At 44.4% G+C, this 23,325-nt stretch overlaps 1 protein-coding gene across 2 annotated transcripts in view; it reads left to right on the forward strand.

Moving 5' to 3' along the window:
* pde4a (phosphodiesterase 4A, cAMP-specific) overlaps positions 1–23,325 on the forward strand; it is a 63,724-nt gene that overhangs the window by 17,958 nt on the left and 22,441 nt on the right. Inside the window, exons 1-2 of one of the 2 annotated variants that reach the window (XM_080448477.1) lie at positions 18,857–19,288; positions 19,490–19,709. The exons of the other annotated variant lie outside the window; for it this stretch is intronic. Of the exons in view, the coding sequence (XP_080304603.1) occupies positions 19,282–19,288; positions 19,490–19,709 (227 nt within the window). The 5' untranslated portion in view covers positions 18,857–19,281. Of the gene's footprint in view, positions 1–18,856; positions 19,289–19,489; positions 19,710–23,325 lie in introns of those variants that run through there. 2 annotated transcript variants of the gene reach the window in all.

A 23,325-nucleotide genomic window follows, 5' to 3' on the forward strand; every position in this document is an offset into this window, starting at 1 on the left:
TATAAGTAGAGAGTTGCGGCCCTGCTTAGAAAGGAAGGATAGGTGACTACCATACACACACATTTCAGTGCCTATTTTTTGGAATGTATGATAAGCATTCAAATTCAGAATAGCATTAACTACGTGTCATATTTGATGAGAGACAGCCTGAGGCAGTGATCTATAGGAGAGGACAAGCTGACACGTCTTGTCTTGTCTTCATCTCGTTCAACTGGCATTTAACTGCCATCAAAACTATGAATCTAGATGGTGGTATTGAAACAGATTACATTTTTTACCTTATTGAAAACTGTTACTGTTTAATGTCATAAATTATATTTTATTATTTTTATTATCCTTACTGCAGTGGCATGTATGTTTGTATGTACTGTATGTTTGTGTGAATATAGCATAGATGTGAGCATGGCCGTGCTTATCAAAGCAATGCACCCTGTTCACCGTTTGTTACCGTCGTTAATGCAGCATTTTGAATCAGAGCATCAACAAAGCAATAACAGAGGGAGCGAGTACATACTCTGAGAATAAACAGAAACAATGCTGGCATGCCATAGATCCCATTGTTGTGGGAATCACTTAACACTTTTACATTATGCATGAGGTACCTCATGATTTATTACTACTGTATAGTGAGTCGAATGCGACGGTCTAACCATTTAATTTACAATATAGGCATTTAGCAGATGCTCTTATCCAGAGCGAATTACATCTAAATGGCGTGAACCCTGCTGCACTGACTCTGTGCAGTGGGCATCTGCTGAGAGCTAGGATGGCATTTATTTTTTCTTGCAAAAACAAATTAATTGTCACCACTGGTGCCTGGGTCTCTCTCAACTCCCATTGTCTTCTTTCTTTTATCTATCTTTCTCTCCTTTCTACTTCTCATTCTCTCTCCCACTCTCTCCCTCCCTTCTCTTTTACTCTCTCGTTCTGTTTTGTGGCAGAGGATTAGGTACACCAGTGGACGTGTCACCTCTTCAGACTCCAGCAACTGCACCCTAGCTATTCAATCCTCCCTCTCCCTATAGTTCCTTGAATTTGCCTGGCATTTACTATTTTTGCATCTGTACCTCATTCTCATTGATTGTTTCCATACATTCTTGTTGTGTTGCTTACTTGCTGTTCTATACAGTAGATATCCTTGTTCTCCTACAGTAGGTCTCCAACAACCTATGGTTGTTGGAAGGTAACATTGGGGGCTCGTCCGGATCGGTTTCCTGGTGGGGTGGGGGGTCATAGGGTTTGGGGGGTGAATGTATAATAGCAGAGTAGCCCTGCCTGAATACCAGAATCCTTGTATCTCTCAAATAACCCTTTTTGGATCTGTGGTAGATGTTTGGGAAATTGGGATCCCATGCAGAAGACCATGGGTTCGAATCAATACTTGCACTTTGTAAGTCATTCTGGATAAGAATCTCTGCGAAATGGATACATTGTAATTGAGTTTATGAGGAAGGTTCGGTGGGAGAAAACATATTATTTGTCACTCAATTCAGAGATAGTGACAAATAAAATGTTTTCTCCTGCTGTGCCACACCACCACTAAACACAACTCCATCCTGTCGGGAGAAATGTACCATGATCATTCCCTTATTATTCTATCACAGCTTGCCCCATTCAGTATACAGCCACAGGTCCAAACACTGGCCTCCAAAACTCCCGACTGTTCATGCGGTCGCAGTCCAGCGGGGGTGTTCCACTTTACATCGGTCCACAGCCGGGGGTCGAGTACTCCCGCTGCTTCACAGCCAAAGAAAGAAGAAATCATCCCTCCCCTGCTGTTTTCCTTTCCCACTGTCTTGAATCTTGAAAGGAATATGAGGAATCTTGAACAGAACCTCAACAATCCGTCCCATAATTTGCAATCTTACCCATTCAGGGCTGCACAATGAATTGAAAAATTGAAAATGATCTTAGGTTTTCCACCTTTTTCCCTTCCTTCAGGCTCACAGAGGAACAATAAAATCACTGAGACAATTACACACTATTTGACCAAAGACATGACACCAAATAAACACAGTGAGCAAAAGGGCATTCGATAACAATATTTTTCAGTGATTCTTTCTGCATAATTTTCTGCTTTCTGTTGTGAGCTTGTAGATCCGCTTTTTTGTACAAACAAGTATTTACTGCTTAAGCCAAGTGTGACTGAACCCAGGCTTCCTTCCTCTGTTTTGAAGTATTTACGGCTTACACAGTTTGTGGTTAAGAAAATGCCCCCTCTTCTCTGTTTTAGTTTTTTGTTTTTACAGATGAAACCCTGCTGTGTAGCTTATTTTACTGTGCAGGGGAACCCCCATCAGGTAGAAGGTGCACAGATACTGTAAGCAGAGCGAGGCAGAAAGAAAATCTTACGACTGAGTGAGAGAGAGAGCGTGAGTATGGAGAGTAAGGAATGAGGGTGGCTGTCATCACAGATCATTGGCAGTGTTTTGCCTTTTTTCCATGTCAAATTTGATCCTAGCCCTGCCTGCGATTGGCTCGGTCCTCTGTCACTCATGTGGCCGCCGAGGCACCAGCCAGTAAGAAGCTTGCATGGAGGCGTGCCCTCCTCTCTGCGAGGATGCTATAAATAGGGGGCGAGGAGGAGGCCCCAGGCATCAAATGTAATGAGATTAAACCAAACCAGCTTCAGCACCCCAGTGTTTTTTATTGAGCTTCATTTCCGTTTCCTTTTTGCGTTTCAATATGTATGAGGGAGATATTGAGCAAGTCTGGCCCCTTGCTCGCTCCATGTCAGAGCAGTGTGTGTGTGTGTGTGTGTGTGTGTGTGTGTGTGTGTGTGTGTGTGTGTGTGTGTGTGTGTGTGTGTGTGTGTGTGTGTGTGTGTGTGTGTGTGTGTGTGTGTGTGTGTGTGTGTGTGTGTGTGTGTGTGTGTGCGTGTGTGCGTGCGTCTGTGCAGAGGGATTGAGAGAGAGACGGAGAGAGAGAGCACGTGAAAGGAAGACATCGTGTGAGAATGTATGTTATGTGTTCATTTTTCACCCCGCAGGGCATGGCACATGTCCTAAAAGATGCGTTCATGGTGATGGTAAAGAGCTTGTCACCATATCGTCATGCCGTCACGAGGCCGACCCCAACCACGGGGTGGAAATTGTCATGGCTTCCTCACATGTTCTGTTTGCTAGCATTGCTCTATGCATTAAGCCTCTGTGCTGCCGCCAAGGAGCAGGATCAGCGGTTCTCAAAGTGGGGTCTGGGGACCCCCAGGGGCCCTTGCGGGGCTTCCAGTGGATCCCCAGTAAAATAAAAAAAAGGAATAGTTTAATTTCACTATTATTTCACTGGCCAGAAGTTAACCCAATGAGAGAATGAAGCATGACCATTCAGACCATACTGTTGGTTTCACTCTCCATTGTTATCTCCTCACCTACAGTACTATATAAAGTTATTTAATTCTGTACTAAATCTAGTATAACAACACAAAATATTCTGTAATGGGGGTCCCTACCACAACATTTGTTTTAAATGGGGGTCTGTGGTAATAAATACATTTGGGGGTCCGACATAAAAATGTTTGAGAACCCCTGCAATATACTGCAGTGCACAGGCTTTTATGCACTGCTATGTTGAGTCCTGATCTGTGTGAAAGCCAGGCAAAGTTCCGTTCTGGCAAAAGCCACTGTGGCTGAGTCACAACGTGCGCTCAAAAGTGCAGGCGCGCTGGTGCGAATGCTATTGTGAGACAAAGCGCGTCCGGGGACGTGCAGAGTGGGAGACATCCATTCTGTTTGGACACGCTGCTGATTCACACAGGCCCATATTTCCCCGCTCTGATGTTTTAGAATAGCCTGTTAGCAGACTGGAGAGTGGAGTTCCCAGCATATCTCTCTCAGGCCTCATTAACCAATCTCAGCGTCTTATACCCCATCATTTTGCCATCAATTAGAGAGTCCTTGCCTTCCAGAGTTCACTCGGCTCTCCGCTTCACAAAAGGACCTGCTAAACACATCTGTCTGCCCATCCAGTCCCATTAGTTGTACAGCCCTGGCGTCCCTATTTTGGGCATGTCATTATCAGTGGTGTAAAGTACATTTACTTAAGTATTGTACTTAAGTACAATTTTGAGGTATTTGTACTTTACTTGAGTATTTCCAATTTCCAATCCTTTTACTTCTACTCCACTACATCTCGGATCCAAATATTGTTCTTTTACTCCAATACATTTATTTGAAAACTTTAGTCACTAGTTACTTTGTAGATTTTGATTATTATCACAAAACATACATTAACAACTTCAGCCCTATATACATTTCGGCGATTTGAAAATATTAAAAAAAAAAAAAACTTGAAATGGGACATTCTGCACAGTGAGTACTTTTACTTTTGGTACTTTAAGTAGATTTTGATCCGAATACTTTTGTACCTTTACTCAAGTACATTTTGAATTCTGTACTTTTACTTGTAATGGAGTATACATTGAGGTATTGATACTTGTACTTATTTGAGTACTTTTTCCACCACTGGTCATTATACAGTAGGTGAAAATGTTCGCACGTTTTAAAAATAGCTCACGGCGCGTCACGGCGCAACATGCTGTGGGATTGTGGATCTGATCGGCTGTTTCTTTCTCTATTTTCTAAATAGGGCATAAGTGGTTAATATAGCACGACTCTGAGCTTCATCATGACCACCTATCTATCCATCAGCAGTAAGTGATGGAGAGAGAAAGAGACAGTGGAAGAAAGGCAGATGTGGAAGTTTTCCAGCCGACAGTGTGAACTCGGGGATATCAGAGTTCACACTGTGCATCAGAGGGAAATGTTTGAAGCGGTACCATCTTCCATTTCCAAAAGAGCAAATTTAATGAAATTATGTCCTGAAAGAGGGAAAGGTCATGTCCTCACATTTTACGCGTGATAATGAAACAGACCTATGGGAACGTTGGCTCTTCCCTGGCCTGCATACAGATTGCAGAGGCCAGTGCTTAACCACTTAAACCCGTATATTTCTTTAACCGGGGTCCCCCTGGGGTCTGTACTTGGCTAGCTGGAAACCAGACGAATCTGCCAGTGCAACAAAAAAAAGGCCCTCGGCAGATATGATCTGACCCGCTCGGTTGTGATTGGATTTCGCTGCCCCCGAAGTTGTGGGGCACCAATCAGGGCCCAGTAGGCAAATATGGGGCGGGTTTTATATGGGGCATTTTTTTAAATCCGTCCCTTGGAAATGCAGGTTCCACACAGAGATTCCAGACTAATATCTACGCAGTGATATTAGTCTGGCCTGGCATGGCCAGACTAATATCTGGCTAGCACTTGGTCCCCCAACCCTTTTCCGTTTATACCAAATTTCTTCGGCGAATATGCTAGATCTATAAGCTCTTGTGAGCTTGTAGATCTGCTATTTTCGCCGAATGCTCGCCTATTATGTTGTCATGCCAAGAATTGGGACGCTATAGGGTTTGTGTTGTTGAGACCATTATTGTAGCTACATTGTGACTACTGGGCAGAGGAGAATTTGTCTATATACAACATACTTTGATGTGAGGACAGAAAGTGGAAGCAAGCAGGGAACGCAGAATTTGGAGCCATTTTTGAAGTCTAACATGACAGTGCTCATGCCTAAAACAAAGCGAAAGTATAATGAGGCAACAATATGAGTGACAGGCAGCTTGAATCATTAGCCAGTCACATACGCTGCTAGCCTGTGATGAAGTGACTCTGATTGGCAGTTTCAGGACAATAATCCTCACTGACAACGCCACCTTTGCTACGCTCATGACAATTTTACTGCTATCTAGGATAATCATGTCAATCTCACCATTGTTCCCTTATTAATATCATTCTCCTGGTTAAAGCCTTTTATCACATCACTCTAATAAGGATCCAGTTTGGCAAATTGGTCTCATTTAAATCAGGGTAAATGTGAACTCCCTTGTGGAGTCATCGTGGAAACTGTGAATAAAGTACATAATAAGGAAGCCTTGGAAGAATGTACTTGGTGATACATTTTAGATTGTATTCATCTACATCCTGAATGTTCTACAACACAGCGTGAAGCATCTACTGTAGCTAAATAGCACATCGACCTTGTATACGATACGTATCTCAGTCGACACCACCCTACCCAGTGTCAGCTATTGTGGTGCATTATATCAGTAATTATGTATCATTTCAGGCTAATACCCAGCCAACCGTATCATCTGTGCAAGGAAATCTGTGTGACAAATTGGATGCCAAGATTGCTCATTAGTCTGCATCTCACTTTTAGGCTGGATTACAGTATATGGGACAGCATTTAAATGTATTGAGGAAATGTACTTAACTGAACAGTGATTGTGTAAATATGTTGACGGGTGGATGGATGGATGTGCAGAGACTTGTGCATTCCTGTACTAACTAGCAGAGAAACAGAGAAAGGCAGATGGAGGGAGAGATACTGAGATGGTGAAGTGGAACTGAGCCACGGTGACACAAAGGTAGCTCTGGATGACTCACTCTCCCCCTGTGTTTGTGTTACTCTCTCTCTCTCTCTCTCTCTCTCTCTCTCTCTCTCTCTCTCTCTCTCTCTCTCTCTCTCTCTCTCTCTCTCTCTCTCTCTCTCTCTCTCTCTCTCTCTCTCTCTCTCTCTCTCCCTCTCTCCCCCTCTCTCTCTCTCTCCAGTCTGGATTCAAATAAAAGAGGCCTGGTAGCCCCCAGCCTGCAGAGAGGGAGTTACGCGTTCCATCTCAGAGATAGGCTGATGTGCTAAAAATACCACTCCTTGTGTGGGCTTGTTTCGGGGGGGGTGGGGGGGGGGGGTCAGCGCTGAATGGTGAAGGCTGCCTGCTGAATTGGCGCTGTGGTTGGTTGGAACGGCGATGCTTGCATTCCTGCACAGTGAAATCTGTACCCGTAAGGGTCCATTTTCACATCACTCTCAGAGCTACTGTAAATTAATGCTCCTGAGATTCTTGCTGTATTAGCATCTTTGCTTCTAGTTGCTTTTGTCGTCATTTCTGCTCCCCTCTGCGCCCTACTCAGGCTCTCACAGAAGCCTCTTATATACTTTCTAGGAATTTTCTGGGTGAGATTTTTCTTTTATAGTAGCCAATTATTTTACCCTTTTTTTTACTATCAACTTTAGGAAAAATTAATTCCTCCCCACGCATTTCTGTGTTGCCACTGCTGTTGTACACCACTGGCTCACCTGCCAGAGAGGAGCCCCCAACCGAGAGGCATACTGCCTCCATCCTACTCTTCCTGTTCAACATTCCTCACTGACACGTGCTGGCCCAAACCGTAGGAGTACCTACAGCGACACAGATCACCCTCCCCATGGGCTTCCATCCTCACACACAGCCAACTGTCTTCATTTAGACACTCAGCCAAACCGGATGCACCTCGTGGATTCATACCGCTAGACTCTGCTGTGGTGGGCAGGTACTTTACCCCTGTACCACCATCTGACACCGTAATTAAATCAATATCATTGTGCTGCCCCCCCCCCCCCCCCCGTTAACTGCATTGTTATAGATGCAGTTAAAGATGCAGATGTCAGGATGGGAGTAATGGTTCTTAAGTACTTGCCTCTCGGTCACGCTAAACAGCCCCAGGATTTGGAGGGGTCATTTCCATAATATGAAAGGTTGGGGAGCTCAGTGGTGCACGAGAGAGCACGAGAGAGGGTGGGTTCGTCCCTGGCGCAGGTGTAATAATCAGGTTGTGTCTGGCAGGATCCACTGAACACCAAGATAACTGAACTGCCTGAAAGGAACAGAAGAAACGCATTAACTCAGTGGCGTAACAAGCAAACAGTGGGCCCCGACACGGGGTGGTCACCGCGGGCCCTCAACTGCCGCGAATCCGCGATTGTGAACAGAGCAGTATAAACAGCGTATGACGTATACTACTGTCAAGACGCCGTAGGCATAGAGTTATTATGGCCGTACAGTAGGTCGTTGTGGCGAAATATGACCCGGTTGGCTTTCCATAGTTGGTTTTCCAAAAACAGCAGCGCAGTCGGAGGAGCCCGCGTTATCCTCGCCTCTTCTGACTTCCTCCACGTTATTACTCTCTCCACCAGAGCGGTTGGGGGGCCCGCAGGTGCTAGCAGCAGCCACCGGGCCAAGTTCGGGCCAACTCAACTGCCATTGCATAGATCTCTGTATGTATTTATTATTTTATTTTACAGACGGCTCAGGTACGCCCCAAATGACTTGGGGCCCCAACACACCTGCGTTGGCTGCGTCACTGCAGTTACGCCCATTCTGACAAACTGTGTTGACTGATTTGACTATCAGATACTGTTCTGTCTTTGAGTGCAAGTCCGAGTCAAGTCTCATGTCTGGCAGAGCAAGTTGCAGGTCTCTCAATCAGTCTGTCTGTCTGTCTGTTTTGAGATATATCTATCTCAAAATGTGGAAGTGCAAAGAACTTTATGTCTGGGTGGTACAGCCAGTTATGCTGAATTCACACTATTGGCACTATTTCCCTTCTGTGTTCTGAGAAAGTAGTGTGGTTTCATGCATTTATATGGTGAGAAGTGACTTCAGTGCAGCAGGAGGCAGAGCCAACAAAAAGTGGAACTGGAAAGGAAAGGATTTCTTGCTGTAGCTTTGCAGCAAGACAAAAGACCTGTGGTCTGAACATTTTGTACAAATGCATTTAGCGGAAAAACTCTCAGAGGAAATCCTCTACGATTGTAGGTATGAATTGGACACTGAGCATGTCTTCACTCTCTCTGCCCTCGGGTTTCTGTGCCTTTACACTGTCATGTCTAAGTAAAGTAAAAAAAATACTTTGCTCGTACAGCAGGTGTGTCCAAAGTCCAGCCTGGGGGCCAATTGTGGCACAAGGGCAGATTTTATTTGACCCTCGGCTTCCTTTCTAAAATGTGAAATTCATACATTGAGTGTTTTGAAATGAACCTGCAGATGCACTATTTCTCGAGAGCTACTTGTTCCTTGTGGTGTTTGTTACAATCCTTTGGTCTAGGGGAAATGAAGGATTGTCACATACGGGTTGGAAAGTGAAGTCTGTTTTTTATTGACCATTTCTTTCCTCATTTCTTGTTAGAATTGCATGATTTGACAAAGACTGAATTATTTTATGACATGATTTTTAACACTTGATTTTCAACATGATTTTAGACATTAAGTAGAAAATAGTACCTGGCGCAAAACAATAAACAAATAAACCAACCTGAACCTAACATTGCTTTTAAACCTCTCAACTGTCCTAATATGAAATAAAAATGACATGAGAAATCTAATCTAACTACTCTAGTTTAATCTGAATCAAAAGTTGGCATATTACAAAAAGCTGGCGCCACAGTACCATCTCCACAACAGTGTTTGATCAAAGTTAAGGTGTCTCAAGCATCTTTAGCAGTAGCAAGCCCAAACTGTCAGTCAGGCTGCTCTGACTATTATTTAGTGGGTTCAAACAATTCACAAGGTGGACCCAAACCACCACAAACTATATATACACGCATGAATCTTCAGAAAGACTTACACACAAGCAAGCTTAACGAAGAGCAACTGGACACAAATACGGACAGCAAGTTATATAAACATAGACAAGAATATGGTAGGCGAGCAGGGGACAGCACTACTGCAAGTACTGACAAAATCCTTAGGTGTTTGGTGTCTTTAAGTAGCCAACCCCAACCAATCACTGGAAGGGCTGATGATTGGTATCCAGCACTCAGCAGATAGGCAGCACCTGGAACCTGGAAGTAACCACACCCACTCACAGACCAACTCTCTGACATACACACTCTACTGTCACACTCTTTCACAGACACTACTGACACATGTAACAGTGTTTCATTCTCAAGACGTGAAAGAAGGCACTCGGGTGGAGCAGTGGTCCCTACCCAACAACACAGAGGTTGTGGGTGCGAATCCACCGTGGTTCATCAGGCTTTGTCTGGCGTCTACGCGAACACAATTGGCACGTGTTCGGGGGGAGGGAAGCCGGGCGGGGAGGGTGATATTGGTCATTGCGTGTACCCCTACGGACTGGGGGCGGCACCTGTCAGCGGGGAGTGTTGGGCGTGAGTAGTAGGATGAAGGCTCTATGTCCTCCCGGTGGGGGCTCCTCACTGCCAGGCGAGTCAGTAGGATACAACAGCAGTGACAACAACACAGAAATGTGTGTGGGGAGGAATCAATTAGCACAACAACGGCCCTAAGGTATTTTGATATTTTCAAATATGGCCCCCTTTGAAAAAAGAAGACATATCACTGCAGCGTTATGGGGGGGTGGGACGTCATTACTGTAATATGAGACAATTTCTTATAATTCCAGGCACCATATACAGATGAAAAGGCATCAATAATATTAATCAATATTTTACTAAAATGTAAAACAGCTCTATCAGTAAAGACGAAAGAGATACTAGCTCGCATAAGAAAATTGTGTATTAAAACGGACTCGTGAGGCTGCAGCAAGGCAAGAAACGACATTCCTCTAAACATGCTGAACATAATCAAACACAGGGCTGTTTTTAAGTTCAGCCTCAGAGATCAAGTCTCACGTCAAGTAACAAGTCCTGATTTTGGTGACTTATGTCCGACTCGGGTCCCACGTCGCAAGTCAGCTAATATAGAGGTTGTGTGAAGATGGGTGTGGAGGAGGATGTGATGTGAGTGAAACAGCTGTAGAAGCATGCCGCACCCCAGAGCGTACAGTTTCACATGTGCCAATTGTACTTACAGTCTACAAGTAAGAAAAGTGATAGAGCTAGATCAGAACGGAATCAGAAAGAGAGTTCTGGTTGTGCAACGCAGAACACAGAGGGAGAAGCAACAGAGAAGATTTCCTAACCGGGTATAGGGACTCCTGTGAGAGTTGCGAGGAGCGCAGACACCCACTGATGGAAATGGGAGGTGATGGGTGTCTCTGGTGGATTGAGGAGAACGCAGACACCAAGACAAACAACATGAGTGACACAGGCCAAGTTAGGCGGGTGAAATAAACGGCGCACTGGGAGCTGCGCGTGTCTGTATCGCATATTAATTAGTCTGGGTGACTTGTCCCTTGTCTGGCACACGAATATTTTCTGATGGCTTTAGGGGATCGCTCTCAATGAGAGCGTAGGCCTGGCACCAGGTACAGGTGCGGAAGCAAAAGCTGTTTGTAACATAAAGTGCATTCATGAAAGAAATCCCTTTCCTTCAAGGCATTTTGCCAGTTGCGAAGGGATCTGCCTGCACTCTGGCTGTTGGCGCTTGAAGCGGACCACTGAGAGCTGGATCAGTGATCTTGCGGGCAGGATAATCTGCTGTAAATCCCCCAGCTTCGTTATCTGACCATAGCACAGTGAGGTTCTCCCCATCCATGCCAGACAGTGGTAGCAGACAGTGGCAAGGGATTGCCTGCTGTTTTGGGAATGACCTATCACTCTCTTTCTACTTCACTCATCCACTTTTCTCTCTCGGCTCTTTCCTCTCTCTCTTCTCCCTTTATGTAATTGGTTTATCCCTATCCCAGGCCCACTCAGATGAGGTTCTGATGGCCAGATGTCCTGTCTGGGCCCATGTGGCACGAAGCTGTGTGTTCGTACACACACACACACACACACACACACACACACACACACACACACACACACACACACACACACACACACACACACACACACACACACACACACACACACACACACACACACACACACACACACACACACACACACACACACACACACACACACACACACAGATCAGCAGCCTCTTGGATATTGTGATCTGCGATGTTAATGTCACTATTAAAGTGCCGGCAGACTGAAAGTGTGCCCTTTATCCTTGAGCTGGGACTGAGAACTGAGAAGCACTAAAGGTGAGCTGAGGCAGGCAGACTTTACAAAGCCACGTTGAACCGAGTCATCCGAGAACCATTAGTCATGGGCCAATCCCCCTGAAAGCATGTCCCTGCCCATGGAAGAGAGCCCACTTGAAAACAAAAAGTATATATATATAAAACTCTTGAGTGTTAATTTAACTCCAGATCAGGTTCTGGTTTGACAGAACGACTCAAACAGCTGCAGAGCACAGCTGTGATTGTATGATGAGCCCATAAAAAGCAGCACCATTCTCCAATATTACACGTCCCCCCCCTCTCGCTCCCATTTTACAACCTTCCTCTTCCACTCCTCCACCCCACCATACTGTATCAGCCAGGTGCTAAATGCCTGGCTGAGCCATGGCATGCCCACAATGGGGGGGTGGAGAGAGGTTGAGATTGTACGTACAGAAATAAACATCTGTGCTTGTTTGGCAGAAAAGGAAGTGGACGCCGGAAATTGACATCCTCCACAGAGGCCCAGAGCACAGACCCTTGCTCGGTGTGTGTGTGTGTGTGTGTGTGTGTGTGTGTGTGTGTGTGTGTGTGTGTGTGTGTGTGTGTGTGTGTGCGTGTGCGTGTGTGTGTGTGTGGAGGGTGGTTTGAGATGGGTTATAATGGACTGAGGCGGTTAATCATTAACTTAGAGTGAATGACAAAAGAAAAAGAGAGCGAGAGTGGGGGATAGCTTAAAAGGAGGGTTCCTTCATCCCCTCCCCCTTGGGACAGCCTGATTAACAGCAGTATAATACAGGACAGTGCAGGCAGATTACAGCTGACATCGGACTTTATGGAGGAAATGCTGATGTGGCTGTAGTTCACCCCAGACAGGGTCTCTGTGATTATTATTGTAACTGAATAATCAATGTCTGGCGAGGGTCAAAGCAAGGATTGTAAAACAAATGTCCTCCATGGTTTAATTAAACTAATCACCGCACTGAGCCAAGCTTCAAAGTCATTTAGAAGGCTTCAGTATGCTAGATGACGTGTAAATCATCTTCCTGAGTTTTTGAAGGGAGCGCAAAGCAGAGAAAACTAATTATCTCTTCCAGGTCGATAGGACGGGAGGCGAACATCACGTTTTCACCCCTGTCCGTGTCCATCCATCCATGTGTCCGTCCGTCCGTGTGTCTTTCTGTGTACAGCTAATCGGCGGTCTCAGATCAGCCCACTTGTGGCGCTATATCAGGCCACTTTACATTTTGGCTACTAACTATAAATTTCCTCCTGGATTCCTTGGATCATGTCGCAACCCCTATGTATGCCACGCCCATTTCCACCTAATTTGAGTTACCAGAAGTTCTCGCCAGCTTTCGCATGAAAACGGGAGGGGTGAGAACTTCTGGGCCGGAGACCACATTTATGTGGATTTACGTTTTGGCAACTAAATTTCCTCCTGGATTCCTTGGATCATGTCGCAACCCCCATATAGGCCACACCCATTTCCACCTAATCTGAGTTCCCAGAAGTTCTCGCCAGCTTTCGCATAAAAATGGGAGAGGCGAGAAGTTCTGGGCCAGAGCCCACATTTCTGTGGATAGGAAATATGTCTCACTCACCTAACTAGAAATCTAGTTCGGCCCACCTAACTAGGTTTTCTGCAATTTAGCATTATCTGCCAAACACACGTTTTGATACAACTACTTTGATTGACTGAATACTTTAGTTTGCAGTACAGAGGTACAATAATGCTAAAAGGATAACACAAAAAGCCCTGAGGGCTTGTTTCCATTGTGGTCCTGTGTATTCAATTCATCAAGACATATAAAGACATAAGGACATACAATATTATATAATAAATCATCAATACTAGGAGTAAACGTATATTTACAGAAATTTATTTTGGCAAGCTAGGTGCTCTTTTATGCCGTTTTTTAGGAAGTCTCACTTTTTTATGTCTGGTGGTAGGGCATTCCACATTTTGGTGGCATAATAGTAGAATGAATGTTTGTACCGAATAATGGGGGAATGGGATTAGTGGAGCTCCCTCTGGTGTTGTGCCCGTGGGCGTTTCTCACTCTTTTGAAGTAGTTTGACAGATACATGGGCACTGACTGGTCCCTTGAGTATCTTGAAAACCAGGTCCATCGCAAGCTGTCCTCTACCCTGAGCCATCCATCCCCTAGCATAATGAGCAGGGGTTAGGTGAGTCCTACAGTAGGTGTGAGCAGTGGCGCCGGCGCCTGTTAAAGACACTGTGTCCCCCCATGATTCAGTCCAGTCAAAAAAGAAAAAAAAAAAAAAAAAAAAAGAATCAGTCCAGTCCCCCGCACCTCGCGACCACCGCGAGGTGGGGGGAACCAGGCTGGGTCTCCCCACCGTGGGGGGAGGCTATGGGGGGAGACTATATTATTGTATAGTTAATTAAACAGAGGAGTCCATTTGGTTACAGCTGACTTTTGGGATGAAGAAAAAAGAAAAAGAAAAAATCTACACTTCATGGAGTACATTTTTTGTACCGAATTAACCAAATGAACCGAAATAAAGTAACAAACAAAAACCAAAAATTAACAAAACCACCCGGGAAAAAAACAAACATTTTCGTCCCCCGATGTGTCCTCCCATGTCATTTTCCATTCCAGCTCCCCTGGGTGTGAGGTCTAGAAGTAGTCTGATTAGTTTGTTTTGAGAGGTCTGTAGTTTTGTACCATGGCATTAGGTGCATGCATAGTCAAAATGACATTGGATGAGTGCTCCAGCTAGTGTCCTCAGTGCATTCCCACTGACCAACGAGGAGATAATTCCCAAAATCGTATTCTTTGGTTGACTTTCTTGATTACTTTTGTTGCCATTTTATCACCGGAAAGATTTTTATCTAAAATACAACCCAGATAGGTAATCTCTTCTTTCCTTGTTGACACCCATGTGAACATTGTCACCCACTAATCGTAAAGTCTGTGGCCTTACTGAGGTTGATTTTGGACCCAAAAAGAATGGATTCAGTTTTACCTATAATGACAGTTTGTTATCAGCGAGCCATGTGCAGATTTTACCGAGCTCGGAGCTAAGGGCTTTTTCTACCTGAAATTTGCTCTTGTCCGAGACCAGGACAGCAGAGTCATCCGCGAACAAGAACTAATTGCAGTCAGTATGCTGATGTCATGTCGTTAATGTAAACTGCAGATTTTGGCTAAAATCGGTACTAATTATCGCTGTATCATACAGATTTTTCATGTTCACTATTCACTCGCATTTGCCCTGTGTGAACCGGAATAATAATTTGGACAGAGAGAAAGATTGAGGGAGGCAGAGAGCGAGTCTTTGGGCGAGAGAGAAAGAGAGGGAGAGTGACATCAAGACATGCAGGCACCCGGGCGCTCGGGTGGCACAGTGGTAAAATGCCACTGTGGGCTCAAATCCACCGTGCTGCATCCGGCTTTGTCAGTCAATTGGAATAACCACTAAATAAAAAATAATAAAAATAAAAAGACATGCAGGCACTTTACAGGCATAATTATTTTATGGAATGCATTCATTTCTGGAAAAGAACGTCACGATTGCTAAGATGACAGACATCCTTTTATTTTTAATGGTTGATATAGCTCTGTATCGAGTTTTGTGAGTGAGTGAGAGAGAGAGAGAGACTTGCAGGCAGAGCCCATGTTGCGCCCGTAACACTCGCGGGCCTTTGGTGCCCCCAAAGGAGCAATCTAATATCCCGACGTTGTCAGGAGATGTCAGTTCAAGACAGAGGCCTTTAAGTGTCACTGCAGGAAAATTAAAATGTTGAATTTTCCCTCATCTTTGTGGCACACAGGGGTGCCCTCCGAAGATGTTGGATATATTCTTTTACCCAGTTCTCTCAGTAATTTGATAGCCCAGTCAGAATAATGCAGCTGTATACGATATCTCAGCCAAAATACCACTCAGCTAAATGTCGTGCGGGCGTCGTGCAAGCGATAAATGAGCTCTAAATTGTCAGTGGCTGCATCTCTCAGTACAAGCCAGAATTGTGTTGTTTAAATATGGCCATTATTGCAGCTCGCTCTCCAGTCAGATGATGAATATGCGTCATTTGGCCCCAATGGGCGGTTCAGGTACATAGTGGAGCCACTTGACAGACAGCTTTAATATGCTCCTCTGCCATCTCTGACAGTGATGGACAGTACGCAACCCCATTATTTCAGTCAAAGTATACTCCTCCTGGTCAAATGTTATCCAGCTACAAGTGAAAATTGCTCTGTCAACTTGAGTTAAAATACTGGAGTACTTGCTTTTAAAAATAGATTTATTGAAATTTTGACATTAAAGAATGCAAAGATTTTCCAGAAATCTCCAAAAAGTATGAATAATAGTGAAAATAGCAGCGCTACAAGCTCGCAACACACTCACAACATCGCTTATAGACCGGCTATTTTCCATTATATTTGAAATACTGTATAGGGTAGCTCACCAAAACTTCATTCACTGATAGTTCCTGCAAAGCCATGCCCCATTCAGACAAAAGATTCAAACATAGATCTCAAGTCAATAGCATGACTGAGCAGGGACGCAGAGAATCTTGGGTAATGACGGCAATAACGTTGGCTGCCATTTGTGTCCAAAGTGGCCACTGATACCCAACATTACATAGTGGGGGTTTAAGAGGTTAATTCATAATGTACTTTTTCCCCCTTCCTAAAAATATAGTAAAAAAAAAGTACAATAGTTGTCTTTGAAATGTAATGGAGTGAAAGTCTCAAGTATCAAAAAATGCTAATACTCAAGTAAATTACTGATACTCCAAAAATGTACTTAACCCCTTAAGTTGAACCCCAGCATCCTTATTCTAGGGGGGGGGGCATTAGTAAAAAATTGCCAGCTGGATGCTTGTAGATCGACGTGTGCGTGCGTGCGTGTGAGAGAAAAACATTGTTTTTGATATTATGAATAGCTCTCCAAGGACGTTTTTAATTCAACCTTTAAGCAGCAGGTTTTTTCCCATTTTTTGGTTCTAGCTGAATAGTGAATAGTGGTGAATAGTCCAGTTTGAGGGTTCAAGTGGTTAAGTGCAGTACCACTGGTTAAGTAAATGTACTTTGTTACTGTCCACCACTGCATCTGCTATCCTGACAGAGACTCACTCATCTGGCATGTGATCATCATGTCATTGTCCACTGTGAACCAAAAGAGCTTCCCACAGCCTGCCTTGTAATCACACTGCATAAATACAGAGTGTGCACTGCGAAATCCAGAGTATAAATGTAACTGTGAGAGTGTGCATATAGAATCAAATGAGTCCGTAAGGGTTTTTCCTTGCGTGCGCGAGCGTGTGCGTGTGCGTGTGTGTGTGTGTGTGTGTGTGTGTGTGTGTGTGTGTGTGTGTGTGTGTGTGTGTGTGTGTGTGTGTGTGTGTGTGTGTGTGTGTGTGTGTGACTCACTTTGAGTGGCTGCCCTTGCTTTCCGTCGCCCCTGCTTAAAGGGAAAAGGGAGTGACAGAAAAGACATGAACTGTTGAATATGGAAAACGATGGTAGGAGGAGGAGGCGGGGGAGGAGGGGGAGGAGGGGGAGAGGGACAGGGGACTTGACAAGACGTTTTATTTTCATTGTGTTCTTCAGTGCAGCTCATTGAAAGGTGGAACACTGAATCCACGTGTCAAGCCCGATTTATACTTCATTATATGACAGTATCGCGTGGCGGAAATAACCGATTTACAAGCCCTCGACGCGTTGCATCCATGTTGCATTGTGAGCTTGAAAATCTGTTATTTTCAGCGCATAGCACCGTTGTACAACGAAGGATAAATTAGACGCCAGTCGGCTTCGCTTCGCTGCTCAGCTCTTGCAAAAGAAGGCAGACAGAAAAGCAGATATTCGCAAGCTTTCTTCTTTGGCATGTGCACAGGTGCATGTGCAAAATCTCATGCTGCACGCTCGTCGCTCACACAAGATAGAATCTCAGCCTTTATCTCTCTATCTGCTCGTTGTCTCTAAAAATGTAAATCACAGATGCACACAGACGGATGCACAGACAGACATAAGTACAGTACTAAGTACACATGCTCTCCCTTGCGCGCTAACATAATAAACATTGCTCTCACACATATTCACATGCACATGTACACACCCGGGGGCCATGCACAGACTTTTGGAATGGCAGGTGCCCTAATGTAACCCATCTATACTGTGTATGTATAGAGAGAAAAATAGAGCGTGTGCGTGTGCGTGTGCGTGTGCGTGTGCGTGTGCGTGTGCGTGTGCGTGTGCGTGTGTGTGTGCGTATGCGTGTGCGTGTGCGTGTGTGTGTGTGTGAGAAAGAGAGAGAGAGTGAGAGAGAGAGAGAGAGACACACACACACACACACACACACACACACACACACACACACACACACACACACACACACACACACACACACACACACACACACACACACACCCTCACCAGCAAAACAATATCTGCATACTGAGTTAAACCGATGAAAAATTAAGAAAATAGGAAAAGGCTTTATATGGCCAGATGAATAATAGTAAAAGAAAAACTAAACAAAACTACAACAACAAAAAAAACCTGCTCATGCCTTTAATAAATTGTCTTCCGTGTCATCTGTGAGTACTTGCGGTAGACCCTATGCGCTCCCTTCCAAGCCATTTCATGGTCCAGTTGCCACAGTATATTACGCTAGATTGAGAGTCTGAATCTGTTCATATCCAAAGGCCAAGGAATGTGCGGTCGGTGAGCAATGCTGTTGATGTCAAAATACAACATGTTTTGGGCGCAAACCTTGCATGCACTTTGGTAGAATATGTAAACATTTACACAGGGCTGTGACTCAACCCATCTTTGTTGTCTTTATTTTCTCGGCTGTCCGTTCCTCCTTCTGGGGTGATTTCTTACTTCCATCCAAATCCTCGGTAGTTTTCTCTTTCTCTAGTCAAGTGCCTGTGGTCTGTACTGTCGCCTGATCTATCTGTCTTCCTGTTAGTGCAAGAGGAACTGCAAGGTGTGAGATAAGGAGTGTGAGAGAGGCCCAATATGCTTGCGGTTGGAGGGCGTGGGGGCAGGGGCGAATGAAACAGATACCAAAAGTAAAATGGAGAAAGAGGCAAATTAGGAACATTTCCAAATGATGACCCACCAGCCCCTCTGGGATGTGTGCTGACAGTTGCACGATGGTTGAGAGAAGGGGAGGAGCTGCCAGTGAGGTGGAGAACCAAGGACAGCCAAGAAACGTGACGGGGCCGGTCCCCGGCCAAGGGCTGAGAGAGAGCCGAGGTGGTGAAATATCAGAAGCACCAACTTGAAAAGAGGCTGGCTCAGACAGGAACTGCACGTACCGCAAAGCCTCACCGCTGACACGCGAGCCTCAAACAGATCTGCAAACACAGACAGGGACACACAGAGACCTATGTAAAGGCAAGGGGACATAGTGAGAGGGCGAAATTGGAAGTTCAGCACCCAGGGATGCGTGCATGTTGACTCTCCCCACACAGCAGATGATTGGGAAACCAGGACGATAAGGCAAGAATCAGGATCTGATAGTAGACTATTTTTGGACTGGGGGACCATTTTGTTCTGACCCTCGTTTCTGCATGAGACGTGAGTTGGGGTACTAAAAGTGGGATGAAGGGGACTGCATAGGAGGCGGGGAGCGAGAAGAAAGCACAACTGAACCACTTTGAAGGGGTTTGAATACTGTGTGTGTGTGTGTGTGTGTGTGTGTGTGTGTGTGTGTGTGTGTGTGTGTATGGGGGGGATTTAAACATTTCTTCAACTGTTCTGCCCCGCTGGGACCAAAAGCGGCAGAGATGAGTCAGAGGAAGCTAACACGACAGCTGACACTGTTGGAGACCGAGGAGTGCCCTCCTCTCACCACCTCCACCTCCAATGCCCCCACCCAGGCCTCACCCGTGTCCCCCGATCAGCCTCGGGGACACGGGGGCTCCTCTCTCTTCCGAAAAATGAAACTCAACCGCAGCATTCAGGAGCGCAGACGCTCATCATCTCACTGTTATTACAGGTACATGTACAGCTCGGATGTGTCCAAACCCACTGTGTGTCTCTGTGTGTCTCTGTCCACCATATAGACCTGGCTGCCTCGCTCTCACCGTCCCTTTAACAAGTCCAGAGGAGTGCTGAAGCTAACTTGATTTTATGGTGGTATTTGTGTGCGTGTGTGCGTGTGTGCCAGCGTGTCTGCATGCGTGCCAGTGTGTGTGTGTGCGTGTGTGCGTGAGAGAGAGCAAGGCTGAATAACATTGGTTTTGATATTACAAAGAGCTCCTCAAGGACGTATTTAATTAAACCTTTCAGCAGCAGGTTTTTTCCCAATTTGTTGTTCTAGCTGAATAGTGAATATGGTGAATGGTGGATAAATACTAATGTAAAGTAATATAAAGTCATATAATGTCATGAGTTTATTGTTATTATTAATGATAGGGATAATAATGCACACTCTGGTCCCTTCCACGGGCTATACACAGTCAACCCCTCAGTATACTGTGCATTCATACGTGGTGTAAAAATGGACACTGAATGCCCAAATAGCAAAACTCTGGGTTTTGCTGTGTAATAATGACCATAGATAGATGGATTAGATTGTGAGGAAATGCTGAATTCAAACTTTCATAATTACTCTGAAAGTTTGATGGATTAGTGAATAAAGTTTACAGAGTGCACCCCCAGCATACACTTGTGATGTATTTTACATCATAGAGATGTATGGATTCTAAATTTACTACTGAATTAAAAAAGGATGCCTTTGAACTCTGCCATGTTAATGATAAACGTACTGATCTTTTATTTTGAGAAACACGTTACATAATTGTTGAGCGCTTGAGCAGAACGCAAAGCGATATTGATTGAAACACAGAGCTGTGCATTCACACACTGGCGCACGTGCTCGTCACCTCACCACATAACATGTCACAGTAAAGGTCCTTGCACACTGGTGCGTCTTTTCGTTGCGTTTTTTTTTTTTCATTGTTTTTTCAATTTTTTTCATTGTTGTAAAAAAAACGCAACGAAAAGACGCACCAGTGTGCAAGGACCTTAACGGTGCTGGCCAATAGTATTACGATAGCAGAACCTGAAAATCATTTTTATATAATTAAGTGACATTTACATAAATTAATAAAATAAATATATATAATGTAAAGAAATTAAATAAATAAAAAATCCCAGGTGCATTTTCAGGCCCCCCTCCACCAGATCAGATAGACACGTGCCTAATAATTCCTATGCATTAACACGGCCGTACTCCAGTTAAAAGCAAATACCAATTTTCTTCACACAAAAGAGGGCACGTCTCTCTAAGAGAATGACAACGGTGATACTGAGACATGGGGATTAATTATTACTGTGGAAAGTGTCTGATGACAAGGTTTGATCTGGCACTATGTTCACACATTATTCCTATGGCTTAAGAGTGGTTCCTACTCGGACCATTTTTGAAGTAAATATAAATACACAGTGTGCTTCGCTCTCAATTTAAGGGGTCTGCCAATGTGATGAAGATGGACTTTCCCAGCATGCCTCTGGGCGCAAACTACAGTTTATTGTTGTATTATTGCATGGTTATTTGAGTTTGGAAATCGATAACGAGTCTATTGTGAAGAGTGTTGTTGTATGTTCCATGTTGCCATTTATTTAGTTGTATAATTCTGGTTGCAAACCATTGGCGATAGGGGTGGTGGGTGGTGGGTGGTGGGTGGCAGTAGTGGTCACCCCCTCCCTTTCTACTGTGAGGGAGAGCCTCTTTTAAGAGCCACTTTGATTTCTAAAGGGTTAGTTTGACATGTGCCTTTGGTGGAGAAATTGTGTGTGCTGTCACCACAATAGAAAGAAGTTGCCATGCATGTCTTTTCATGCAACTCACTTAAGCTTAACCCACTTAAGCCATCTGCTCTCGTTCTAGTCACATATATATCAAAAACAGTGATCAACAAGCTCACAGCGCATTCCATCGCAACGTGCTGTGAGCTTGTAGAGAGTCTTTTTTTCTGTTTTGCAAAACATTTGCAAGAAATGTTTGCAAATATCTGGAAATTTCAAAATGTTTTTGATTTAGACTTTTTGTTTTGTTTCACCTACAGTACGGTTTAATGACATGCCCAAACTAGGGATACCAGGTTGAAGGTGGTTAAAAGCAAAAGTTTGAGGAAAGGCTTGATGATTGAGACACTCTTTTTTGGAGAATGAAGTTGGCTTCAAAACATACAGTAAATTAGAATTTTTCATTCTAAAGTTTGAAAATGGCCTTCATGTTATATAATTTGAAACACCATCCTTGCCAATGCTATAACGTAGATCTCACTCTGCCCTTCATTTAGATTGAAGGGCATTTGGTGTGAATCCATTTGAATTCCAGAGCTGTTGTTTAGGTGGAAACAGTGCTTTGTCACTACGGGTCTTTGTGAACAACAGTGATCACGGTGCGACTGACCTGGGACCTTACTGTGTTTGGTTTTGTTTACCGTCATCTTGTGAGAAGGTCATTGTCGAGCGGATCTGGCAGAGTGTTCCCAATGCATTATGGGCTCAGTGTCAATCAGCGTTGTGCTGGATTGATGCTGTGTGGACAGCTGTCTCGTTGTGCCCTCAAATGATTTCACTCCAGACGTCTTAACAACAGGCGATCTCCAACCTAACAGAATCTGCCACTGTGCGATGTGTTCATTTTGAACATGCCTTATCTGAACATGCATGCAGTAGCCTGTGACGTCTGTAACGTCTCTGTGCAGTGCACTGTGAGATCTTCAGTGTCAATTGAAAACAGCTGTCTTATCTTTCTCCTCACCTTCCTTTCTGAGTAAAACGACAACTGTAACATGGTAGGAGCAGGGACAGATTAAAACTCACAGGGGCCCTGGGCCAATTATCTTCCAGGTTGGGTGGGCAATGCAAACACACTACTCGGGTTGTAAGGTTTTTGTGGATCAAGAAAGCACCTGTACACATTTTATTGTGCAAAATATACTATAACATACATATATTTGTTTGCATGTAAAAAAAAAAAAGAAGGAGAGCTGGGATCTCTGTTATGGCCATATAAGGGGGGCTGTGGTAAAATTTCTGGAAAAAAGCTCTAGTTAATCAAAAATACAAGACAGCAGACACATTACACACATGGAGGATAAAATCAAGGTCATTCCGCAAATGCTTGTTTGAACAGTAGCCTTTTCATGGTTCTTAAAAATGTCCACAGAGGCTGCAGCTCTCGAGACTTGTGGAAGGGCATGCCAAGGTTTGGGAGCTACAGACTGAAAGGCTCAGTCATCTTTTCATTCTTTTGTTTTTAGGGGAATAACTAGTAGACACTGTTCAGCAGACCTTAGGTTTCATGATGATGGAGAAGGTCACTTATATATTCAGGTGCCTGACCATGCAGAGCTCTACATGTGAGCACCAGGAAGCCAGTGCAAGGAGCCGGAGGCCTGCCTTGGACCTGAGTAATGTGACTCCTTCTGCTAGACCTGGTTAACAGTCTGGCAGCAGACAATCCATGGACGCTTTACTGAGGCATGTGAAAAGTGGTTTGCAATAATCCAGGCGTGAGGAGACAAAAGCATGAATATAATCATCTCTAACACAGGGTGTGAGACAACTGACTTGAGTTTTGCAGTGTTTCTCAGGTG

This window comes from Gymnoscopelus braueri (assembly GCF_963280865.1).
Source record: "Gymnoscopelus braueri genome assembly, chromosome: 13".
NCBI lineage: Eukaryota > Metazoa > Chordata > Actinopteri > Myctophiformes > Myctophidae > Gymnoscopelus > Gymnoscopelus braueri.